Source organism: Salvelinus alpinus, chromosome 28, assembly GCF_045679555.1.
Source record: "Salvelinus alpinus chromosome 28, SLU_Salpinus.1, whole genome shotgun sequence".
Lineage (NCBI taxonomy): Eukaryota > Metazoa > Chordata > Actinopteri > Salmoniformes > Salmonidae > Salvelinus > Salvelinus alpinus.
The window spans coordinates 5,764,894-5,786,051 of record NC_092113.1 but is presented as its reverse complement, the minus strand read 5'-3'; the positions used below and the strand labels follow the sequence as shown (position 1 = coordinate 5,786,051).

The 21,158-nt window shown below is 42.4% G+C and overlaps 1 protein-coding gene across 4 annotated transcripts in view; it reads right to left on the bottom strand.

Annotated features, from left to right (window-relative positions):
* LOC139556998 (ephrin type-B receptor 2-like) overlaps positions 1 to 16,745 on the bottom strand; it is a 71,887-nt gene extending 55,142 nt beyond the window's left edge. For all 4 annotated transcript variants that reach the window (XM_071371248.1, XM_071371250.1, XM_071371249.1 and 1 more), the window contains exon 1: positions 16,565 to 16,745. In XM_071371248.1, the coding sequence (XP_071227349.1) occupies positions 16,565 to 16,637 (73 nt within the window). In that variant the 5' untranslated portion in view covers positions 16,638 to 16,745. The remainder of the gene's footprint in view (positions 1 to 16,564) is intronic.
* Between the last annotated feature and the right edge of the window lie 4,413 nt (positions 16,746 to 21,158).

Sequence of the window (21,158 nt, the reverse complement as noted above, 5' to 3'; positions counted from 1 at the left end):
ATCTATGGACTATACATACTACTCTAATGTCCATAACACCTACTCCCGTATAGATTACATTTTTATCCCAAAGTTTCATAAATTCAGCCACTTGTACAATCGGACCCATAGCACTTTCCGATCATGCCTTTGTCCACCTCCGCTTTGACCTCTGCAAAAACATCCCGAGGTCAAAGAGCTGGAAATTCAACACCTCCATGTTATCAAACGAAGCGTTCCATACATTGGTAACTACATGGATAGACAACTACACACAAGACAACAAAGATTATCCTGTTTCTCCGGCCACAATGTGGGACGCTGCTAAAGCCACACCAAGAGGTCATCTAATTGCATATGCTTCCTCTAAGAAAAAAGCAATAGAAGCACACAGGTTAGATCTCGAGAGGGAGCTGGAACGCTGCGAAAAAGTACATAAACAATCCCCAGACAGCGCCTCCTGGAGTCAACTTAAAGCAGCCAAAACCAAACTGAATCTGGACTATACTCAAGAGATTAAAAAAAAGTTTTCTTTACTAAACAGAAATAACATGCGTATAGCAATAGGCCAATTAGATTGCTTGCTTATCAATTTAAAAAAGAGCAGTCAGAGCGTACAATCATGGCTATCCGAACAGCAGAGGACGAGGTCACATATGACCCAAAAAAGATACATTTTACTTTTCATGATTTTTACTGCAAACTATATACCTCTGAGAGAAAACACACGGAGGCAGAACTCCACTCCTTCCTAGTGGGAATCTCGCTACCTAAACTATCAGATACCGACCAAGAAGATCTCAACTCGCCCTTCACTCCTGAGGAGATCCTGGAGCCAATTACCTCCATGCCACCTAACAAGTCCCCAGGCCCAGATGGATTCCCCAGAGAGTTCTACAAAGCTTTTTGGCCCCAGCTTAGCCCTATTTTCATGCCAATGTTGCAAAAACGGAGTTCTCCCAGACTAAATGCACACAGCTCGCATTACAGTGTTGCTCAAAAAAGACAAGGACCCTCTATCCTGCTCCTCCTTCCGGCCCATAAGCTTGTTGGATTTCGACTACAAAATAATTACCAAATTGCTCGCCAAAAGACTTAACACTCTTCTTCCCAAAATAATAAAAGCGGACCAAACTGGATTTATGAGAGACAGATACTCTTCTGATAACATTCGGTGTCTTTTTGATATTATTGATCAAGTAAACGCACAGAAGACCCCTGTCCTGCTGGCTTCACTGGATGCTGAGAAGGCGTTCGACAGGATGGAGTGGAGCTTTCTGTTCTCAGTCTTAGAAAAGTTCAATATGGGCCCAAACTTTATTAAATGGACCAAATCACTATACTCTCATCCAAATGCCATGGTGACTACTAACGGACTGAACTCTGACAGATTCCCTTTGGGACGGGGCACAAGACAAGGGTGCTCGCTGTCCCCCCTGCTCTACTTGTTGGGGGCGAAGCCTCTGGCAGAGTTGATAAGGAGCAATCCAAGTATCATGGATGTTTCTGCAGGCGGCCTGCAGCACAAGATTTCGCTTTACGCGGATGATGTCTTGCTCTACATATCCAACCCTGAGAAATCCCTCCCTCCCATTTTAGACACAATTGCTCAGTATGGCAAGTTTTCAGGTTATAAGATAAATTTTAACAAATCCACTGTCTGCCCTCTCAATCTTACACTCACCAGCTCTATGAAGAAACTATGTCCATTCCAATGGAAGACACAGGGGTCTCAATACCTTGGGATCTTCATAACACCAGATCTGAATAGCCTTTTCAAGGAAAATTATCTTCCACTCCTGGATCGAATCAAGAACGATAGGAAGAATTAATGTCATCCGTATGAACATCCTCCCTAGACTGAACTATTTATTTCAGATGCTCCCATGCTATCTCCCAGTTTCCTTTTTCAAAACAACTAACCAAAGCATCACCAAGTTTATATGGGGCAATAAAAAACCTAGGATCAAGTTCTCCACTCTTCGAAACCTGAATCTAAGGGTGGTCTTGCCCTTCCCTCCCTTCAATTGTACTACTGGTCTGCCCAAATCCGCAACATGCTAACATGGATCACAAACAGACAAGAGTCAACGTGGATTCAGATAGAAGCCCAATCCTGTGGTTCATTGCCACTAAGCTCAATTATCCTCTTTGGGCTGCAGGGGCAGTATTGAGTAGCCTGGATAAAAGGTGCCCATTTCAAACGGCCTCGTACTCAATTCTTGCTCGTACAATATGCATATTATTATTACTATTGGATAGAAAACACTCTCTAGTTTCTAAAACCGTTTGAATTTTGTCTGTGAGTAAAAGAGAACTCATTTGGCAGCACACTTTCTGACCAGGAAGTGGAAAGTCTGAAATCGATGCTGTGTTCAAGGGCCTGCCTATAAATGGGCATGATACGTATGAATATACTTGCACGTCATACACCTTCCCCTAGATGTCAAGAGGAAGTGAGAGGAGAAATGAGTTGATTATCTTGGTCTGAGATATAATGCATCCTCTTGGAATGACGTGTCCCCCATTTTAGGTTTTCTGGAAGGCGTGTGGAGGGACCTGTAATTGCCTTCTGAAAAGCTGTCGTTAAAGGCGAATACTATCTCCGGCTTTGATTTTATTTGATACATGTCACAATATCATCGTAAAGTATGTTTTTTCAATATAGTTTTATTAGATTATTGAAATTTTTTCGGGACGTTAGGCGTGTTGCTTTGTCTGCATATGTTCAGGAAGGATAGCTTCGCGCCACTTGGCCAGTGTGCTTGCTAATTCAAGAGGGAAAAACGACGTTCTGATACCAAACAAAGACGGTTCTGGACAAAGGACCCCTTGTACAACATTCTGATGGAAGATCACCAAAGGTAGGACCCATTTTGTGATGCTATATCATATATCTGTCGAACTGTGTACTAGTAGTTTTGCGCACAGAATTTGGCCACTCTCTCGCTAATACATAAGCCTTATGTCGTAATGAAGATATTTTTAGAATTCTAACACTGCGATTGCATTAAGAACTAGTGTATCTATCATTTCCTATACAACATGTATTTTTTTGTAATTTCTATGAATAGCTATTTGGTCAGAATAGGTGAGAGTCTAATAGAAATATCCGCACATTCTGGGAAAAAGCTGCTACGTTAGCATAATGGATAACCACTGATTTCAGCTCTAAATATGCACATTTTCGAACAAAACATAAGTGTATGTATAACCTGATGTTATAGGACTGTCATCTGAGGAAGGTTTATGAAGGTTAGTGAAAATTAATATATTTTGCTGGTTTATTCGCTAACGCTAACGTGCCTATTGCTATCGCTAACGTGCCTTGATGAATGAATGCGGTTGTGTGGTAGGCTATTGTAGTAAGCTAATATAATGCTATATTGTGTTTTCGCTGTAAAACACTTAAAAAATCGGAAATATTGGCTGGATTCACAAGATGTTTGTCTTTAATTTGCGGTACACCATCGATTTTTCAGAAATGTTTTATGATGAGTATTTAGGTATTTCACGTTGGTCTCTATAATTACTCTGGCTGCTTCGGTGCTATATCTGACGGTAGCTGTGATGGTAGCAGCAATGTAAAACTGATTTATACCTCAAATATGCACATTTGTCGAACAAAACAAAGATTTATTGTGTAACATGTTATAGGACTGTCATCTGATGAAGTTGTTTCTTGGTTAGTTTGGTTGGTTCTTGGTTAGTTTGGTTGGTTTCGTGCATGCTACCTGTGCTGTGAAAAATGTCTGTCCTTTTTTGTATTTGGTGGTGAGCTAACATAAATATATGTGGTGTTTTCGCTGTAAAACATTTTAAAAATCGGACATGTTGGCTGGATTCACAAGATGTGTATCTTTCATTTGCTGTATTGGACTTGTTAATGTGTGAAAGTTAAATATTTCTAAAAAATATATTTTGAATTTCGCGCTCTGCCTTTTCAGTGGAATGTGGGAAGAGTTCCGCTAGCGGAACGCCGGGCCTGTAAAGGATAAATTCATTAATAACTTTAGTGAAGTGGGCAACATAGCCAAAACCTTTGTGATTTACAGCACCCTACTAGCGTGGAGGGACTGTAAGAAATACCTGGGAATTTCCTCCCAAATATGTTCTCACTCGCCTATAGTAGGCAACCCAGACTTGCCAAAAGCCCTGAGGGATGCCAACTTTAATCTTTGGCATACTCTAGGAATCAGGACCTTTTCAGACCTATTTCATCAGAAAACCACAACACTGAAATCCTTTCAAGAGCTCTGCAGTGAATTCAATGTGCCAAGATCCCATTTTTAAAAAATATCTTCAAATTAGACATGTCATTTCCTCATTTACTTCCAAGAGGAGGTTTAGAACTCAGTTGAATGAAGTTGAAACCCTTCTTGTCATAGCACAATCCATTAAAGGCAAAATATCTTATATCTATAGACTCCTTTCTAAGAAAGGAGGCTCCTCCTTTGAAAATAATCTGGGAAAAGGACCTTGGTCTGACTATCAGTGATGAGTTATGGGTGGAGGTTTGCAACAGGGTATACTTCTCCTCTACTAATGTAAAAATGAAAGAATCTAATTACAAATTTTTGTACAAATTTTATTACACTCCTTTGAGACTCCATAGAATGAAAACAGACATTTCTCCTAACTGTAAAAGATGTACCTCTTAAAGTGGAACCTATATGCATGTATTTTGGAGCTGTAGAGAGATTGCCAGATTTTGGCAATCTATACACACTGCTGCACAGAAAATACTAGATGTACAGTTTGATATGACCCCGTGTATCTATCTTCTTAATGCCCAGCAGGACTTTGTTCTTGATCCTGACAGAGAACATTTGCTTATGACTATTACATACTTTGCTAAGAAATGTATTATTCTATTGTGGGTCTCTAATACCTCTCCTACATTTAAAATGTGGATTGAACAGATTGTTGACTTCCTCCCTCTTGAAAAGCTCACTTATGACCTCCGCAAGAGACAGCCCAGGTTTGATAGACTCTGGTCTCCACTACTCAACTATATTTCAAATTGGACAGAGTGTAAGGTGCTGTAAAATCTAAAACCAAATTATTTGCTCGTCGTCTCAGCTAAGGCTGGAAATAGCTAATAAGAACCTTGAAGTTTTATATATATATTTGTTTTTTAATAATTATTCTTTGTGTGTATGTATATATGTGTGTATGTATATATATGTATATATATATATATGTTTATGTGTGTGTATGTGTATGTATGTATGATATGTGTATATATGTATATATTATTATTATTTTTTATTTTTTTATATTTTTATATATTATTATTATTATATATTTTTTAAGTCTGTCACATCTGTGAATGTGGAATGTGTTTTGCTGGTTGATTGAAAAACAAGAAAAAAAAAGAGAGGGTCCAGATTGTCTAGCCCAGCTGATTTGTAGGGGTCCAGGTTTTGCAGTTCTTTAAGAACATCAGCTATCTGGATTTGGGTGAATGAGAAATGGGGTAGGCTTGGGCGAGTTGCTGTGGGGAGTGCAGGGCTGTTGGCCGGGGTAGGGGTAGCCAGGTGGAAAGCATGGCCAGCCGCAGAAATATGCTTATTGAAATTCTCAATTATAGTGGATTTTTCGGCGGTGACAGTGTTTCCTAGCCTCAGTGCAGTGGGAAGCTGGGAGGAGGTGCTATTATTCTCCATGGGCTTTACAGTGTCTCAGAACTTTTTTTAGTTTGTGCTACAGGACCTCACTCAATGACCTGTATACGGCCATAAGCAAACAGGAAATATAACGGGGTGAGTGACTGGTTGCCGGGAAGTCAGGCGCAGGAGAGCAGAGATGGATGATAACAGGAGAACTTTAATATACACCCTGGCCCAAAGGCAGAGGCAGCACAAAGCACAACCACGGTAACATGAACCGGATTAAACAAAACAAACAAACCTAGTTTTGAAACAAACTTAGCGCAGGCCAGCCTGTAGCGTAACACCCTCCACAAAGAACAATTCCACACACAGACATGGGGGAAACAGAGGGTACTATACATTTAGTCTGATGAGGGAATGTGAACCAGGTGTGCGGGAAAACAAGACAAAACAAATGGAAAATAAAAGGTGGAGCGGCGATGGCTAGAAGACCGGTGACGTCGACCGCCGAACGCCGCCCGAACAAGGAGAGGGACCGACTTCGGCGGAAGTCGTGACAGGAAAATGCTCATCCAGAGGCGGCGCTCCTAGTGGCCAGGGACTTTAATGCAGGGAAATTTAAATCAGTTTTACCTAATTTCTATCAGCATGTTAAATGTGCAACCAGAGGGAAAACATTCTAGACCACCTTTACTCCACACACAGAAACGCGTACAAAGCCCGCCCTCCATTTGTCAAATCTAATTCTATCCTCCTGATTCCTGCTTACAAGCAAAAATTGAAGCTATTGTTATTTACTGCTGCTTTTTAATCATTTGTTATTCTTATCTCTTACTTTTTTGTATTTTCTTAAAACTGCATTGTTGGTTAAGGGCTTGTAAGTAAGAATTTCACTGTAAGGTCTACTACACCTGTTGTATTCAGCACATGTGACAAATCAAATTTGATTTCCCTCCCCATGGTTATTTGGGGCACGGGTGTGACGGCGACCAGGGTGGATCCTGCCTCTGTCACTGGAGTGCTCACCTCAGTAAACCTCAGAACAGCGTCATTCATCAGGGTTTCCCACTCTCCAATGTCAATTACTTTTCAATGACTTTTCAAGGACGAAAGCTTTTCACCCACTGGTGATCATATCAAGTCCCAAATGGACCACATCCTGATTCTGTTCCAATTAAAAAATGTGTTATGCAGATGAATGAGGACCCAAAAGCGACGTAATAGTAACAGAGTCTTTATTCCAGTATAAAACAAATAATGATTCTCCTGGATATAAATCAATGGTAATCCAAAACAGGAAACTGAAATCCTCTCGTCAATAGAGAGGAACGACTGGAGACGCGACCACAGACTGCAGGTCGCTTCAGGAAGGCACAGACCGTAGCTGACATAGACACCTGCTCACACGCAGCATCTGAAGAAGGCAAAAGAACACGACAGGGCGGAACAAGGACACAGAAACTGCAAACATCAAACAAGAATCCGACAAGGACAGGAGCGGAAAACAGAGGGAGAAATAGGGACTCCAATCAGAGGGCAAAATAGGGGACAGGTGTGAAAGAGCAAATGAGGTCGCAGGGAGAATGAGAAACAGCTGGGAGCATGAACGGAACGATAGAGAGAGAGAAAGAGAAAGAACCTAATAAGACCAGCAGAGGGAAGCACAGGGACAAGACATGATCAAAGACAACATGACAGTACCCCCCCACTCACCGAGCGCCTCCTGGCGCACTCGAGGAGGAACCCTGGCGGCAACGAAGGAAATCATCGATCAACGAACGGTCCAGCACGTCCCGAGATGGAACCCAACTCCTCTCCTCAGGACCGTAACCCTCCCAATCCACTAAGTACTGGTGACCACGTCCCCGAGAACGCATGTCCATGATCTTCCGTACCTTGTAAATAGGAGCGCCCTCGACAAGGACGGGGGGGGGGGAGGGAAGACGAACGGGGGCGCGAAGAAAAGGCTTGACACAAGAGACATGGAAGACAGGGTGGACGCGACGAAGATGTCGCGGAAGAAGCAGTCGCACAGCGACAGGATTGACGACCTGAGAGACACGGAACGGACCAATGAACCGCGGAGTCAACTTGCGAGAAGCTGTCGTAAGAGAAAGGTTACGAGTGGAAAGCCACACTCTCTGACCGCGACAATACCTAGGACTCTTAATCCTACGTTTATTGGCGGCTCTCACAGTCTGCGCCCTGTAACGGCAAAGTGCAGACCTGACCCTCCTCCAGGTGCGCTCACAACGTTGGACAAAAGCCTGAGCGGAGGGAACGCTGGACTCGGCGAGCTGGGACGAGAACAGAGGAGGCTGGTAGCCAAGACTACTCTGAAACGGGGACAGCCCGGTAGCAGACGAAGGAAGCGAGTTGTGAGCGTACTCAGCCCAGGGGAGCTGTTCTGCCCAAGACGCAGGGTTTCGAAACGAAAGGCTGCGTAAAATGCGACCAATCGACTGATTGGCCCTTTCTGCTTGACCGTTAGACTGGGGATGAAACCCGGAAGAGAGACTGACGGAAGCACCAATCAAACGACAGAACTCCCTCCAAAACTGTGACGTGAATTGCGGACCTCTGTCTGAAACGGCGTCTAACGGGAGGCCATGAATTCTGAACACATTCTCAATGATGATTTGTGCCGTCTCCTTAGCGGAAGGAAGCTTAGCGAGGGGAATGAAATGTGCCGCCTTAGAGAACCTATCGATAACCGTAAGAATCACAGTCTTCCCCGCAGACGAAGGCAGACCGGTAATAAAGTCTAAGGCGATGTGAGACCATGGTCGAGAAGGAATGGGAAGCGGTCTGAGACGACCGGCAGGAGGAGAGTTACCTGACTTAGTCTGCGCGCAGTCCGAACAAGCAGCCACGAAACGACGCGTGTCCCGCTCCTGAGTAGGCCACCAAAACCGCTGGCGAATAGAAGCAAGCGTACCCCGAACGCCGGGGTGGCCAGCTAACTTGGCAGAGTGAGCCCACTGAAGAACAGCCAGACGAGTAGAGACAGGAACGAACAGAAGGTTCCTAGGACAAGCGCGCGGCGACGCAGTGTGAGTGAGTGCTTGCTTTACCTGTCTCTCAATTCCCCAGACAGTCAACCCGACAACACGCCCTTCAGGGAGAATCCCCTCGGGGTCGGTAGAAGCCACAGAAGAACTAAAGAGACGGGATAAGGCATCAGGCTTGGTGTTCTTATTTCCCGGACGATAGGAAATCACGAACTCGAAACGAGCGAAAAACAACGACCAACGAGCTTGACGTGCATTAAGTCGTTTGGCCGAACGGATGTACTCAAGGTTCTTATGGTCAGTCCAAACGACAAAAGGGACGGTCGCCCCCTCCAACCACTGTCGCCATTCGCCTATGGCTAAGCGGATGGCGAGCAGTTCGCGGTTACCCACATCATAGTTGCGTTCCGATGGCGACAGGCGATGAGAAAAGTAAGCGCAAGGGTGGACCTTATCGTCAGACTGGAAGCGCTGAGACAGAATGGCTCCCACGCCCACCTCTGAAGCGTCAACCTCGACAATGAATTGTTTAGTGACGTCAGGAGTAACAAGGATAGGAGCGGATGTAAAACGCTTCTTGAGGAGATCAAAAGCTCCCTGGGCGGAACCGGACCACTTAAAGCAAGTCTTGACAGAAGTCAGAGCGGTGAGAGGGGCAGCCACTTGACCGAAATTACGAATGAAACGCCGATAGAAATTAGCGAAACCGAGAAAACGCTGCAACTCGACACGTGACTTAGGGACGGGCCAATCGCTGACAGCCTGGACCTTAGCGGGATCCATCTGAATGCCTTCAGCGGAAATAACAGAACCGAGAAAAGTGACAGAGGAGACATGAAAGGCGCACTTCTCAGCCTTCACGTAGAGACAATTCTCTAAAAGGCGCTGGAGTACACGTCGAACGTGCTGAACATGAATCTCGAGTGACGGTGAAAAAATCAGGATATCGTCAAGGTAAACGAAAACAAAAATGTTCAGCATGTCTCTCAGTACATCATTAACTAATGCCTGAAAGACAGCTGGAGCATTAGCGAGACCGAACGGCAGAACCCGGTATTCAAAATGCCCTAACGGAGTGTTAAACGCCGTTTTCCACTCGTCCCCCTCTCTGATGCGTACGAGATGGTAAGCGTTACGAAGGTCCAACTTAGTAAAGCACCTGGCTCCCTGCAAAATCTCGAAGGCTGACGACATAAGGGGAAGCGGATAACGATTCTTAACCGTTATGTCATTCAGCCCTCGATAATCCACGCAGGGGCGCAGAGTACCTTCCTTCTTCTTAACAAAGAAAAATCCCGCTCCGGCGGGAGAGGAAGAAGGCACCACGGTACCGGCGTCGAGAGAAACAGACAGATAATCCTCGAGAGCCTTACGTTCGGGAGCCGACAGAGAGTATAGTCTACCCCGAGGGGGAGTGGTCCCCGGAAGGAGATCAATACAACAATCATACGACCGGTGAGGAGGAAGGGAGCTGGCTCTGGACCGACTGAAGACGCGACCACAGACTGCAGGTCGCTTCAGGAAGGCACAGACCGTAGCTGACATAGACACCTGCTCACACGCAGCATCTGAAGAAGGCAAAAGAACACGACAGGGCGGAACAAGGACACAGAAACTGCAAACATCAAACAAGAATCCGACAAGGACAGGAGCGGAAAACAGAGGGAGAAATAGGGACTCCAATCAGAGGGCAAAATAGGGGACAGGTGTGAAAGAGCAAATGAGGTCGCAGGGAGAATGAGAAACAGCTGGGAGCATGAACGGAACGATAGAGAGAGAGAAAGAGAAAGAACCTAATAAGACCAGCAGAGGGAAGCACAGGGACAAGACATGATCAAAGACAACATGACAAAATGAGTGCCAAGCCTTGTATAATGACAATGATTTACTAAGCCTTTGCCACAGTGCAAAGTTGCACCTGTTGTCAGAGGGAGCAAAATTAAGGAAGCATTTTACATTCAAAGGTGTCAATGTTCCACAGGTGCAAAACCTTAACAAATCTGTTAAGATTTGTTTCTTTGGCACATGTGCTTGCAGTTCCAGAATGGGTTCATTCACTGTACCCAATGTCCATCTTGTCTGGCGAACGGTTGTCTGGCCATAATCCAACCTGGAAACAAGGATAGACTCATAACAAATCTATGACCATAACTACGGTATATATAGATTGTAACATTTACATGTTACACTGTTAAGTGTCCCAGTCATGTAAGTGTAACCACGTTTTGCAACCCCACCATAGGGAAGAAGGAGAAGTAGGTCATTGGCTGTTTTGATGCTAAATATTTTCTGTCACTGCTCCCAGAGGGGAAAGAGCACTGCACCGAAGAGCAGCGGTACACTGAATATTGATTGACTTCCAAAGAGCAGAAAGGCTCTGCGTCTTTTGGAAGCAAAAGGAAAAGGTGTAATGTCAACACTTTGGTTCATACTGAAAATATAAGTGAAGAAAATACGATTCCGTGACTTTTATTGAACTTATGTTTAAAATAAGTGGTTTGTTTTGTCTGGAACAAATGGACAGGTAAGGGCTTAAGGTGGACCAAAATGGACTCAGTCAGTCGCAAGTCGCAAGACATTGCTAAAAAAACGCCAGTAAAGAGGAAATAGAAATAGATCATCATAACAAATAGTTAACGACCATAATGTATAATCATCCATCCACCCCCCCCCCCCCCAAAAAAAAAAACAGATAACTAATGCATGGCATGACTATTTGCGGCAGAGTTGTTGTGATATTTTACCATAGTAAAAAGTGTATGGATAGACCAAAGAGGTGGATGGAAAGGAGAACCATCAAACAGTAGCCTACTGCTGCTGTGAACAAGACATTCTGTATCACACAGTCCTCGCCAGTAGGCATGGATAGGAAGAGAGCCTTCTGTATGTTTCATAAAAGCAAAAACCATTTGTGAAAAAAAAAAGAGTAGTGTTCAAGGTTGGAACTGCAGAGCCACCTAAGTACAGCCATTCAGCCATTACGTGTCAAACATTTCCAGTTGCACTCCTCTTCTCTGGATAAAAAATACCTACATTCACATGCATGGGTACCATCTGCATCCAATTGGCATGTGTAACTAACCAACCACTACAAAGAACCCAGTCAGGTAAAAAAAAAAAAATGTCTGTGGTGTGACAGAACATAATGGGGAGAGAGAGATAGAGTGAGAGAGAGATCCTATATGATTTCTCAGCCAGACTATGCAAGCCAATGCTGAGCCAATAGCTCTTGACGTGGCTGAAATCAGTCAGGTCTGCCCAGCTTACATAAAGGCTTGGGAACATGGACGCTGTGCAGCCCAACAAGGGGGAGGGAGGGAGGTCTCACAGCTGAAACAGAGGGACAGGAGGGGACAGCAGGCTGGGAGAGCAGAGCAGAGCAAGCAGACGTCACATGGGCCCAGAGCTGACAGACAGACATCACATGATCCCACACAACTCAGATATTTTTGACTGACTGAAGCAATTGAGGGGAATTATTAAAAGGCATCTAGCCCTATAGATTTTTTTCTTTCGTTTTAGTCAGAAGGTTGGTGACATCGTAATAGGCCTTGGACATGCATGATGTTATGGACATAAGCACAACAGTCACAGTTAGGCAGCCGTACTGTTAACCAGTAACACATTTGTTAAGTAATTTTCTGTGATTTTTATCACATATCTTGCTATGCATGAACCATGTAACTAAGGTAAAATTTCACATGAAGGCCTAGTAGTTACTCTATACTGTAACTACTTCAGTGACTGCATTGTCAATAGGGGGAGCTGTTAGCATTATTTATTTTTTTACATTTCCAAATTAAACTGCCTCGTACTCAATTCTTGCTCGTACAATATGCATATTATTATTACTATTGGATAGAAAACAATCTCTAGTTTCTAAAACCGTTTGAATTATGTCTGTGGGTGAACCAGAACTCTTTCTACAGCGAAACTCATGACAGGACATGCGAAGCTCTGAAAAATAGTCTCTGATCTCGGATCAGTTTAAAACTCTGTGTGTGCCCTATGGCTTGACATGAACTGCACCCGCCTTCCCCTGGATGTCAGTAACCAATGAGAAGTGGAATGGTGTCTCTAGGTGTTTCTCAGAGTTTATAAAAGGGAATGGAGTGAGATGTCCCTTCTTTTCGACGCTCGCCAGGACGCAAGGGAGGACATCAGAATCGCATGCTCAAAAGCTCTCATTATTGATCAAAGATATATCCGTCTGTGATTTAATTCGATATAGGTGTTAGAAACATCATAACGAAGTTATTTGAAACCGATTTATATCAGTTTATGCGAGTATATTGCTATTTTTCTGAATTTCCTTAGTATTGCGTTTGAGGATTTGGGCATGTGTGTGCCGTGTAGCTATCGTTAGCTGCTAGTTCCGAAGTTGAGGAGGTCGTTTTACAACAAAGCAACGATTCTTTTGGACAAAGGACACATTGCCCAAGATACTGATGGAAGCTCGTCCAAAAGTAAGAGTTATTTATGATTTTATTCCGTATTTATGTGGAAAAATGTAAACGCAGTTGTCAGCCATTTTTTGCGGCACTAGTCTGGCTGTAACTCACAATGTATGTCTAGTAACGTAAATTTTAAAAATCTAAATCAGCGGTTGCATTAATAACCAATGCGTCTTTCATTAGCTGTCCAACCTGTATTTTTTTAGTCAATCTAATCGATAAATAATCGTAAACTTAGGTGCCTTTCCAAGATGGCGCCGGCCAGAATGCATGCCATGTTTTGACAGATTACATTGCATAACCACGATTTGTGATGCTAAATATGCACATTTTCGAGCAAACTCTATATGCATTGTGTAATATGATGTTACAGGACTGTCATCTGAAGAATTCTGAGAAGGTTAGTGAAAAAATTAATATATTTTGGTGGCGATAACGTTATCGCCCCTTTTGCATTGATTCAATGCTGGGGTGATGTTAGCTCATGTGGTATGCTAATATAACGATATATTGTGTTTTCGCTGTAAAACACTTAGAAAATCTGAAATATTGTCTGGATTCACAAGATCTGTGTCTTTCGATTGCTGTAGGCTGTGTATTTTTCAGAAATGTTTTAGGATGAGTATTTTGGTAATTGACGTCGGTCTCTGTAATTATTCCGGCTGCTTCCAACGCTATTTCAGATTGCAGCTGCAATGTAGAACTGTGATTTATACCTGAAATATGCACATTTTTCTAAAAAAACATATCCTATACCATAAATATGTTATCAGACTGTCATCTTATGAAGTTGTTTCTTGGTTAGTGGCTATATATATCTTTATTTAGTCGAATTAGTGATAGCTACTGATGCAGGAAAAAAATGGTGGAGAAAAAAAGTTGTGTCTTTTGCTATCGTGGTTAGCTAATAAATTTACATATTGTGTCTTCCCTGTAAAACACTTAGAAAATCTGAAATATTGTCTGGATTCACAAGATCTTTGTCTTTCAATTGCTGTAGGCTGTGTATTTTTCAGAAATGTTTTAGGATGAGTATTTTGGTAATTGACGTCGGTCTCTGTAATTATTCCGGCTGCTTCCAACGCTATTTCAGATTGCAGCTGCAATGTAGAACTGTGATTTATACCTGAAAAATGCAAATTTTTCTAAAAAAACATATCCTATACCATAAATATGTTATCAGACTGTCATCTTATGAAGTTGTTTCTTGGTTAGTGGCTATATATATCTTTATTTAGTCGAATTAGTGATAGCTACTGATGGAGTAAAAAACTGGTGGAGTAAAAAAAGTGGTGTCTTTTGCTAACGTGGTTAGCTAATAGATTTACATATTGTGTCTTCCCTGTAAAACATTTTAAAAATCAGAAATGATGGCTGGATTCACAAGATCTGTATCTTTCATCTGGTGTCTTGGACTTGTGATTTAATGATATTTAGATGCTTGTATTTACTTGTGACGCTATGCTAGGCTATGCTAGTCAGCTTTTTTACTGTGGGGGGTGCTCCCGGATCCGGGATGAGTACCAAGTAAAAGTTAATAACTTAAAATGTCCTTTCAATGTTAATTACAGGTTTAGTTAATATGTCATTACGATTTGTTACACTGTTGTTACCAAAGCAGTAGCCTGACCACTCACGCTAAATTCTTTGTTCGCAACATACTTTAATCTGAGACTGCCATCATTGAAGTCGTTCGTAGTGGGGGCACGAGGGGCACGAGGGGTGTTGTACAAAACAAAGTCATCAGAGATTGGATGGTCTCTAACAAATCAGATTACAAAGCCAATGACACATTTTCAAACCGCCGCTTTACTCACTTGTGTTCTTGCTCTGGCCCAACCCATCTGTTTCTGGACCAAACAGGCGGCCCCAAATGTGTTCGCATTCGGTGAAGGGTCGGGGAGGTACTCAGATCCAGACTCATTGCGGAGAAGAAAATAACATCCGTGGGTGTGACGTAGCGTTTGGCCAGGAGCAAGGACTCTATGTAGCCAGGCAAGTAAATAAGGAAATCCTGAATCTCTAAGTTATTCTGCCATAAAATGTTCAAAACTCAGAATAAGTAGCTTTAACTCTCAACTCCTGAAAGTCCAAAAGACAGGCCAAACACACCACAGGGCCGGATCAGCTTTTCAATCCAAAAGACAGGCCAAACACACCACAGGGCCGGATCAGCTTTTCAATCCAAAAGACAGGCCAAACACACCACAGGGCCGGATAAGCTTTTCAATCCAAAAGACAGGCCAAACGCACCACAAGGCCGGATCAGCTTTTCAATCCAAAAGACAGGCCAAACACACTACAGGGCCGGATCAGGTTTTCAATCCAAAAGACAGGCCAAACACACCACAAGGCCGGATCAGCTTTTCAATCCAAAAAGCCTTTTTGCGCTGGATTTAGCCATCATGGGTCAGTTATGCATCCCCACATCCGATTCATCTTTCATTAAATACAGAAGACACCTGAAGTGTTGTGGAATGACTGAGAGAGCATATAACTCAACACCTAACCAACAAATCTCATGGAGTGCTGTTCAGAGTGAATATTTGCTTGTTTTAAAATGACACTAGTACAAATAATAGGATATACCTATATCATAAAGATATATTACCATGTTATTGATATATGTATGTATGTATGTATGTATGTATGTATGTATGTAGGCCGTCATTGTAAATAAGAATTTGTTCTTAACTGACTTGCATAGTTAAATAAAGGTTAAATAAATAAAAACAATTGGTTTAATGTATGTATGTATGTATGTATGTATGTGTGTGTGTGTGTGTGTGCGTGCGTGCGTGCGTGATTGAATTGCAAGCAAAACCATTCATACAGATGATTCAACATTGCATTTAACGTATTGGCAGACTATTTAACATAGCCTACCTACATTCTATTATCAAAGAAATAGCACATATGACTGAGATGGGGTTACAGGGTTACATGGTTTGTTCACTGCAAGTACCCCCCCCCCCCCCCCCCCACACACACACACACACACGGGCAGTTGTCTAAACCACATTTGTTACAATATTATATGCCATGAAGCAGATACATTTCTATAACATACTGTATACTGACTACAGGTAGTTTAGGAGTCAAAACTTGTGGTTTGAACCATTCAAATGACTGAAGCACTGTCTTACCTATAGATAGACTGTATTTCCTTTTTATCTAACGTTAGTTTTTTCTCTCAACAGCATTTCATCAGACTTTGATGCATACAAAATACCGGCGTTACAATTGTGACAGTCCCCCAGAAAGCATTTACTGTTGTCACATTTTTTTTTTTACTATAAAAACGACTTATTTACTTTTACACTACCATCACAATCCACCCCACTCCTAGATGTACATGATATTTGCGCAATATCTTACGAAAGGAATAATTGATGGTGTATAATTCATGGATTTATGGTGAGAGCTTATTCACAATGACAATCATCCATGCACGTTTTAATTATGCATTCAGACGAGAAAAAGAAAAAGCAGCATTCTCTCTTACCTTCGACAGCCCCTACCATTGGAAATATCCATAAACAATATAAGATATCCATAACAACGGAAATACTTGGCATTTTGGCTGTAAAAAGCCAAGGTATTCATAGAAAACAGGTCCACTAGCGGGCCATTGACAGCGAATGAATCTACAGAAGCGCAAACCCTTACAGCCAATGATTAGAACGAACCACTTTTGAAGGGAGAACACGCATCTGAAGCCAAATTTGGGCGAAACCAAAAGGGAATCATGCAAAGGGATAGGGCAATGTATCTGTAGTTTGGAGATGGCTGCAATGTACATTTACAAGATATCTCTGAATTGAGAATGTAATAATTGTTGTATTTAATATATGTTGTAATTAAATAACACCAAAGCACACTATTAAACTGTCGATGTCATTATTGTTGTGTTCATGCATCACTAACTGGCACCATACTTCAGCCACCACCACGGGTCTGGAGAGGATGAGAGTCAGATAGGTTGTCTGCTGGAAACATAAATTACAGATTGGAGCTTTAAAATCATAGAGAGGGTAGACTATCAGGCAAAATCTGCCTAGTGTGATGGATCATCCAATTGTAATGCTAGGATGTTGTGTGATCAGTAAGAAACAAGTGGCCCATTGTCAAATGTACACTTGATCTTTGACCCTAACCTGAGAACATCAACAAAGTAATTTGTCCTGGAATTAACCCCCATTTAGTCATGGATTAACACCCTCCATTACTCCAATCAACAGCACTTAAAGCAATGCTACGATGGGTTAATATCCCAACAACCCCTTAATTAAGATCTGCCCATCAAAAAATGACGAGAAAAGAAATGTTACTATATCTGTTTCTACATTGCATTAAGAAAGAATAACACACAATCAAAGAAAAACATATTAAAAGTTGAAACAATTAATCCACCCACTGGCCACTGTGTTGATATGTACATTATCCTACATGTGAATATATATTTGGGCCTTGAACACTGGCATTGGAAAACACTGAGTAAAGTTGTATTAGCGTAATTGAGTGACTAGGTGTATCTAGCACATCACATTTTTTGGAATGACACGTTTGATGCACATCAAACACATTGGTGTGTTGTTCAAAACCATATGCATTTCTGGCGTCACATTACACTCAGAGCAGGGGCACAGCTTTCACTGGGGACAGGGGGGACATGTCCCCCCCGCATTCTGAAATTGCATTTTTGTCCCCCCCAATTTTATCATTGGAATGTGATACAAAATGAGGCAACAGTGTGCTTTAGGACTATGTGGACGCCCCCGAGCGGTCAGGTATGCTGTTTGGAGTGTATCCTACTGGATAAACAACAAAAAAATATATATATTATGTCCCACCGACTTCTAAAACCAAAGTTGCGCTCCTGAATCAGAGAGTATGTAGCAGGCTGGCCCTGTATCTGTGTGCCTGTGCTGCCTGTCAAGACCCCTTAAAGGAATGACAAAATGAGGACACAGCATCCCAGTCAAGTTGACGTGTATTCAATATTTACATCTAGAATATTTATATAAATGAATCATACCATGTGTGTTGTGGAAAAATGTATATCAAAGATTATGCCATCAATTGTTTGTTTCAATTTATTTATTTTCTGATCCCATTGCAAATGAATGTGAAACATGCCACTTGGATTTCAGTGGGAAAACCAGGCCGATTCACTGCAAATGCCTATAGTAGACAAACATGTAAGGAGGAAAAAATAGAGCAGAGTGCTTGACGACAGGAGAGGGAGAGAGGGAGGTGGGGGCGCGGGGAGGCAAATAGGGAGTGGGTCTAGGGTGAGGAAATAGAGCAGAAGGATATGGGACTGACATAAAGGAATCCAACATAACTCAGCCTCAAGATGAGCGAGGGCTGCAAAATAGCAGATTAGAGGATCCAGGGGTCGTTCCCATGGAAACCTTTGCCCAGGGAGATCAGCGACCCTCTAGTCTGCAAATACGAGCTGAGCACATTGTAGGTCACACATGGCACCAACGACCTGATCAAGTCTAATCTGTCTTGACTTGTGGGTCATAAATTGAACAGGAAAGCTGGTTTGTTTCACTGACTACACTCATCTCTTTATTAATGTAGATTCAGTCACACAGGCAAATTTAGCTACGCAACCAGGCTAGATAGGGAAGTAACTAAGTCGGCCACACATTTTTTTATGAATGTTATGTATATATATACACACACAGTACCAGTCAAAGGTTTGGACACATACTCATTCAAGGTTTCTTTATTTTGACTATTTTCTACATTGTAGAATAATAGTGAAGACATCAAAACTATGAAATAACACACGTGGAATTATGTAGTAACCCAAAAAGTGTTAAACAAATCAAAATAGTTAAAATTAAGAAAAACCCTCGAATGAGTAGGTGTGTCAAAGTGCCGTCCGTCTGACCACTCTACCATAAAGGCCTGATTGGTGGAGTGCTGCAGAGATGGTTGTCCATCTGAAAGGTTCTCACATCTCTACAGAGGAACTCTGGAGCTCTGACCATCGGGTTCTTGGTCACCTTCCTGACCAAGCCCTTCTCCCGGATTGCTCAGTTTGGCCGGGCGGCTAGCTCTAGGATGAGTCTTGGTGGTTCCAAACTTCTTCCATTTAAGAATGATGGAGGCCACTGTGTTCTTGGGGACCTTCAATGCGGCACCCATTTTTTGGTACCCTTCCCCAGATCTGTGCCTCGACACAATCCTTTCGCTGAGCTCTACAGACAATTCCTTTGACCTTATGGCTTGGTTTTTGCTCTGACCTGCACTGTCAACTGTGGGACCTTATATAGACAGGTGTGTGCCTTTCCAAATCATGCCCAATCAATTGAATTTACCACAGGTTGACTCCAATCAAGTTGTAGAAACTTCTCAAGGATGATCAATGGAAACAGGATGCACCTGAGCTCAATTTCGAGTCTCATAGCAAAGTGTCTGAATACTTATGCAAATAAGGTATTTAAGTTTTAAATTTTTTATAAATTTGAATGAAAAAAACAGTTTTCGCTTTGTCATTATGGGGTATTGTGTGTAGACTGATGAATAAAAAAATAATCTATTTTAGAATAAGAGCTGTAACGTAACAAAATGTTGAAAAAGTAAAGGGGTCTGAATTCTTTCCCGAATGCACTGTATATATATATATATATATCAGCTCATACCCTAAAATACAAAGGGATAAAGCACACACATATACACACACACACACAGATAAGCACAGCCATGGCAACAATATAAAACATTTTTACAGTGTACAAAAGAGCTATACAACTAATGTGGTCTGGGATAAAGGTATTCTTTATAGAATTACATATTCTATGGGCTTACATCATGCGTTAGGAAAAGACGCCCACCTACTCGCTTCCCTGATTTGGTAAATTCTGCAGACTCAGACTATGATCAAACAGCACCCTTGACCGTTTCCTGTCTGTAAAGACACAACAAAGCCATCAGGGATTATTTTGAAAATGATGGTGAAAATGTGACCTCCAGGCAAATACCAGTGCTTGGGATATAAGACTTTACTGGAGAAGCGTTATTGCAGCCATAGAAATCTAATTAATTGCAAAGAATAGGGTAAAAATGGTCAGTGTGGCTTGGTGAGATGAACCTAGGCGGGGGTGTCTCCTGAATAGTGCAGGGCTGAGGGAGGTTACACAGGGTGTGGCGTGAGGTGGAGAGGTGATGAGGTCCAAGGTGGATGTCTGAAGATGTCCTAATATGTATGTCGTACTACTAAAATATTTCACCACCATAAATCATAACTATTTCCTGAAATTACTATTCCCAGTCCCACACACCCAGTGATCTTGTCTTTGATAATGATGCGTACTGAAGTGCGGGTGCACAAAACATTTTTTGACATGGCTGGCGGAGGTGACACAAGCCTGCTCTGGAAGACATTTCTGGAGACACAGTGAGTGAACAGCAAAGACTGCCACGCATCTGCAGGTAAAAGCAAATAGTTAATGAGTAATTTAATATCTGGAGCATGTGCCAGATATTGTTCTTCCGCGAATTCACCAGCTCTTTATTTTAGACAATTCATAAATGCTTGGGATTGTCGCTGTCTCTCTGGATTGTAATTAGCATCTCACTTTGACTCCTGTATGATGCCAGTGTGAAGAGAAGACTATTCATGCTGGATGGGGTTAATGTCTGTCTGTCTGTCTGTGAGTCCACTGCTCAGTGACCTCCCACTCTCTCCTGCCTGGCTGCAGTGAGGAGGTCACAGATGGGAGGGGTCAGATATGGACAGCAAATAGAAGCTTCCTCTTTTCACTTGTGTGAGCAAAGGTGGAAAGGTGTCTTGAAAAGCTTTCGTTTGCACTCTCCCTCACTCTTGCATTTTGGTACAGTCCATAATCAGACACATAAGCACATCTAACACACATTTTGAATATAAGACAGGCTCTGAAACTTAGGAACAGCAAGGATTTCGTCCTCCACCCACATGCAGTAGTCCATTCTGAGGATGGTTTCCGCTTTCACTTTGTGTTTTGTCTGTACTGTATGGCCGACTGCCTGGGATGCAAACGGATACTAATGAAGTCAAGTCAGGAAGTTGGAGGACCTTTGCTCCGTTGAGCAGCACTTCC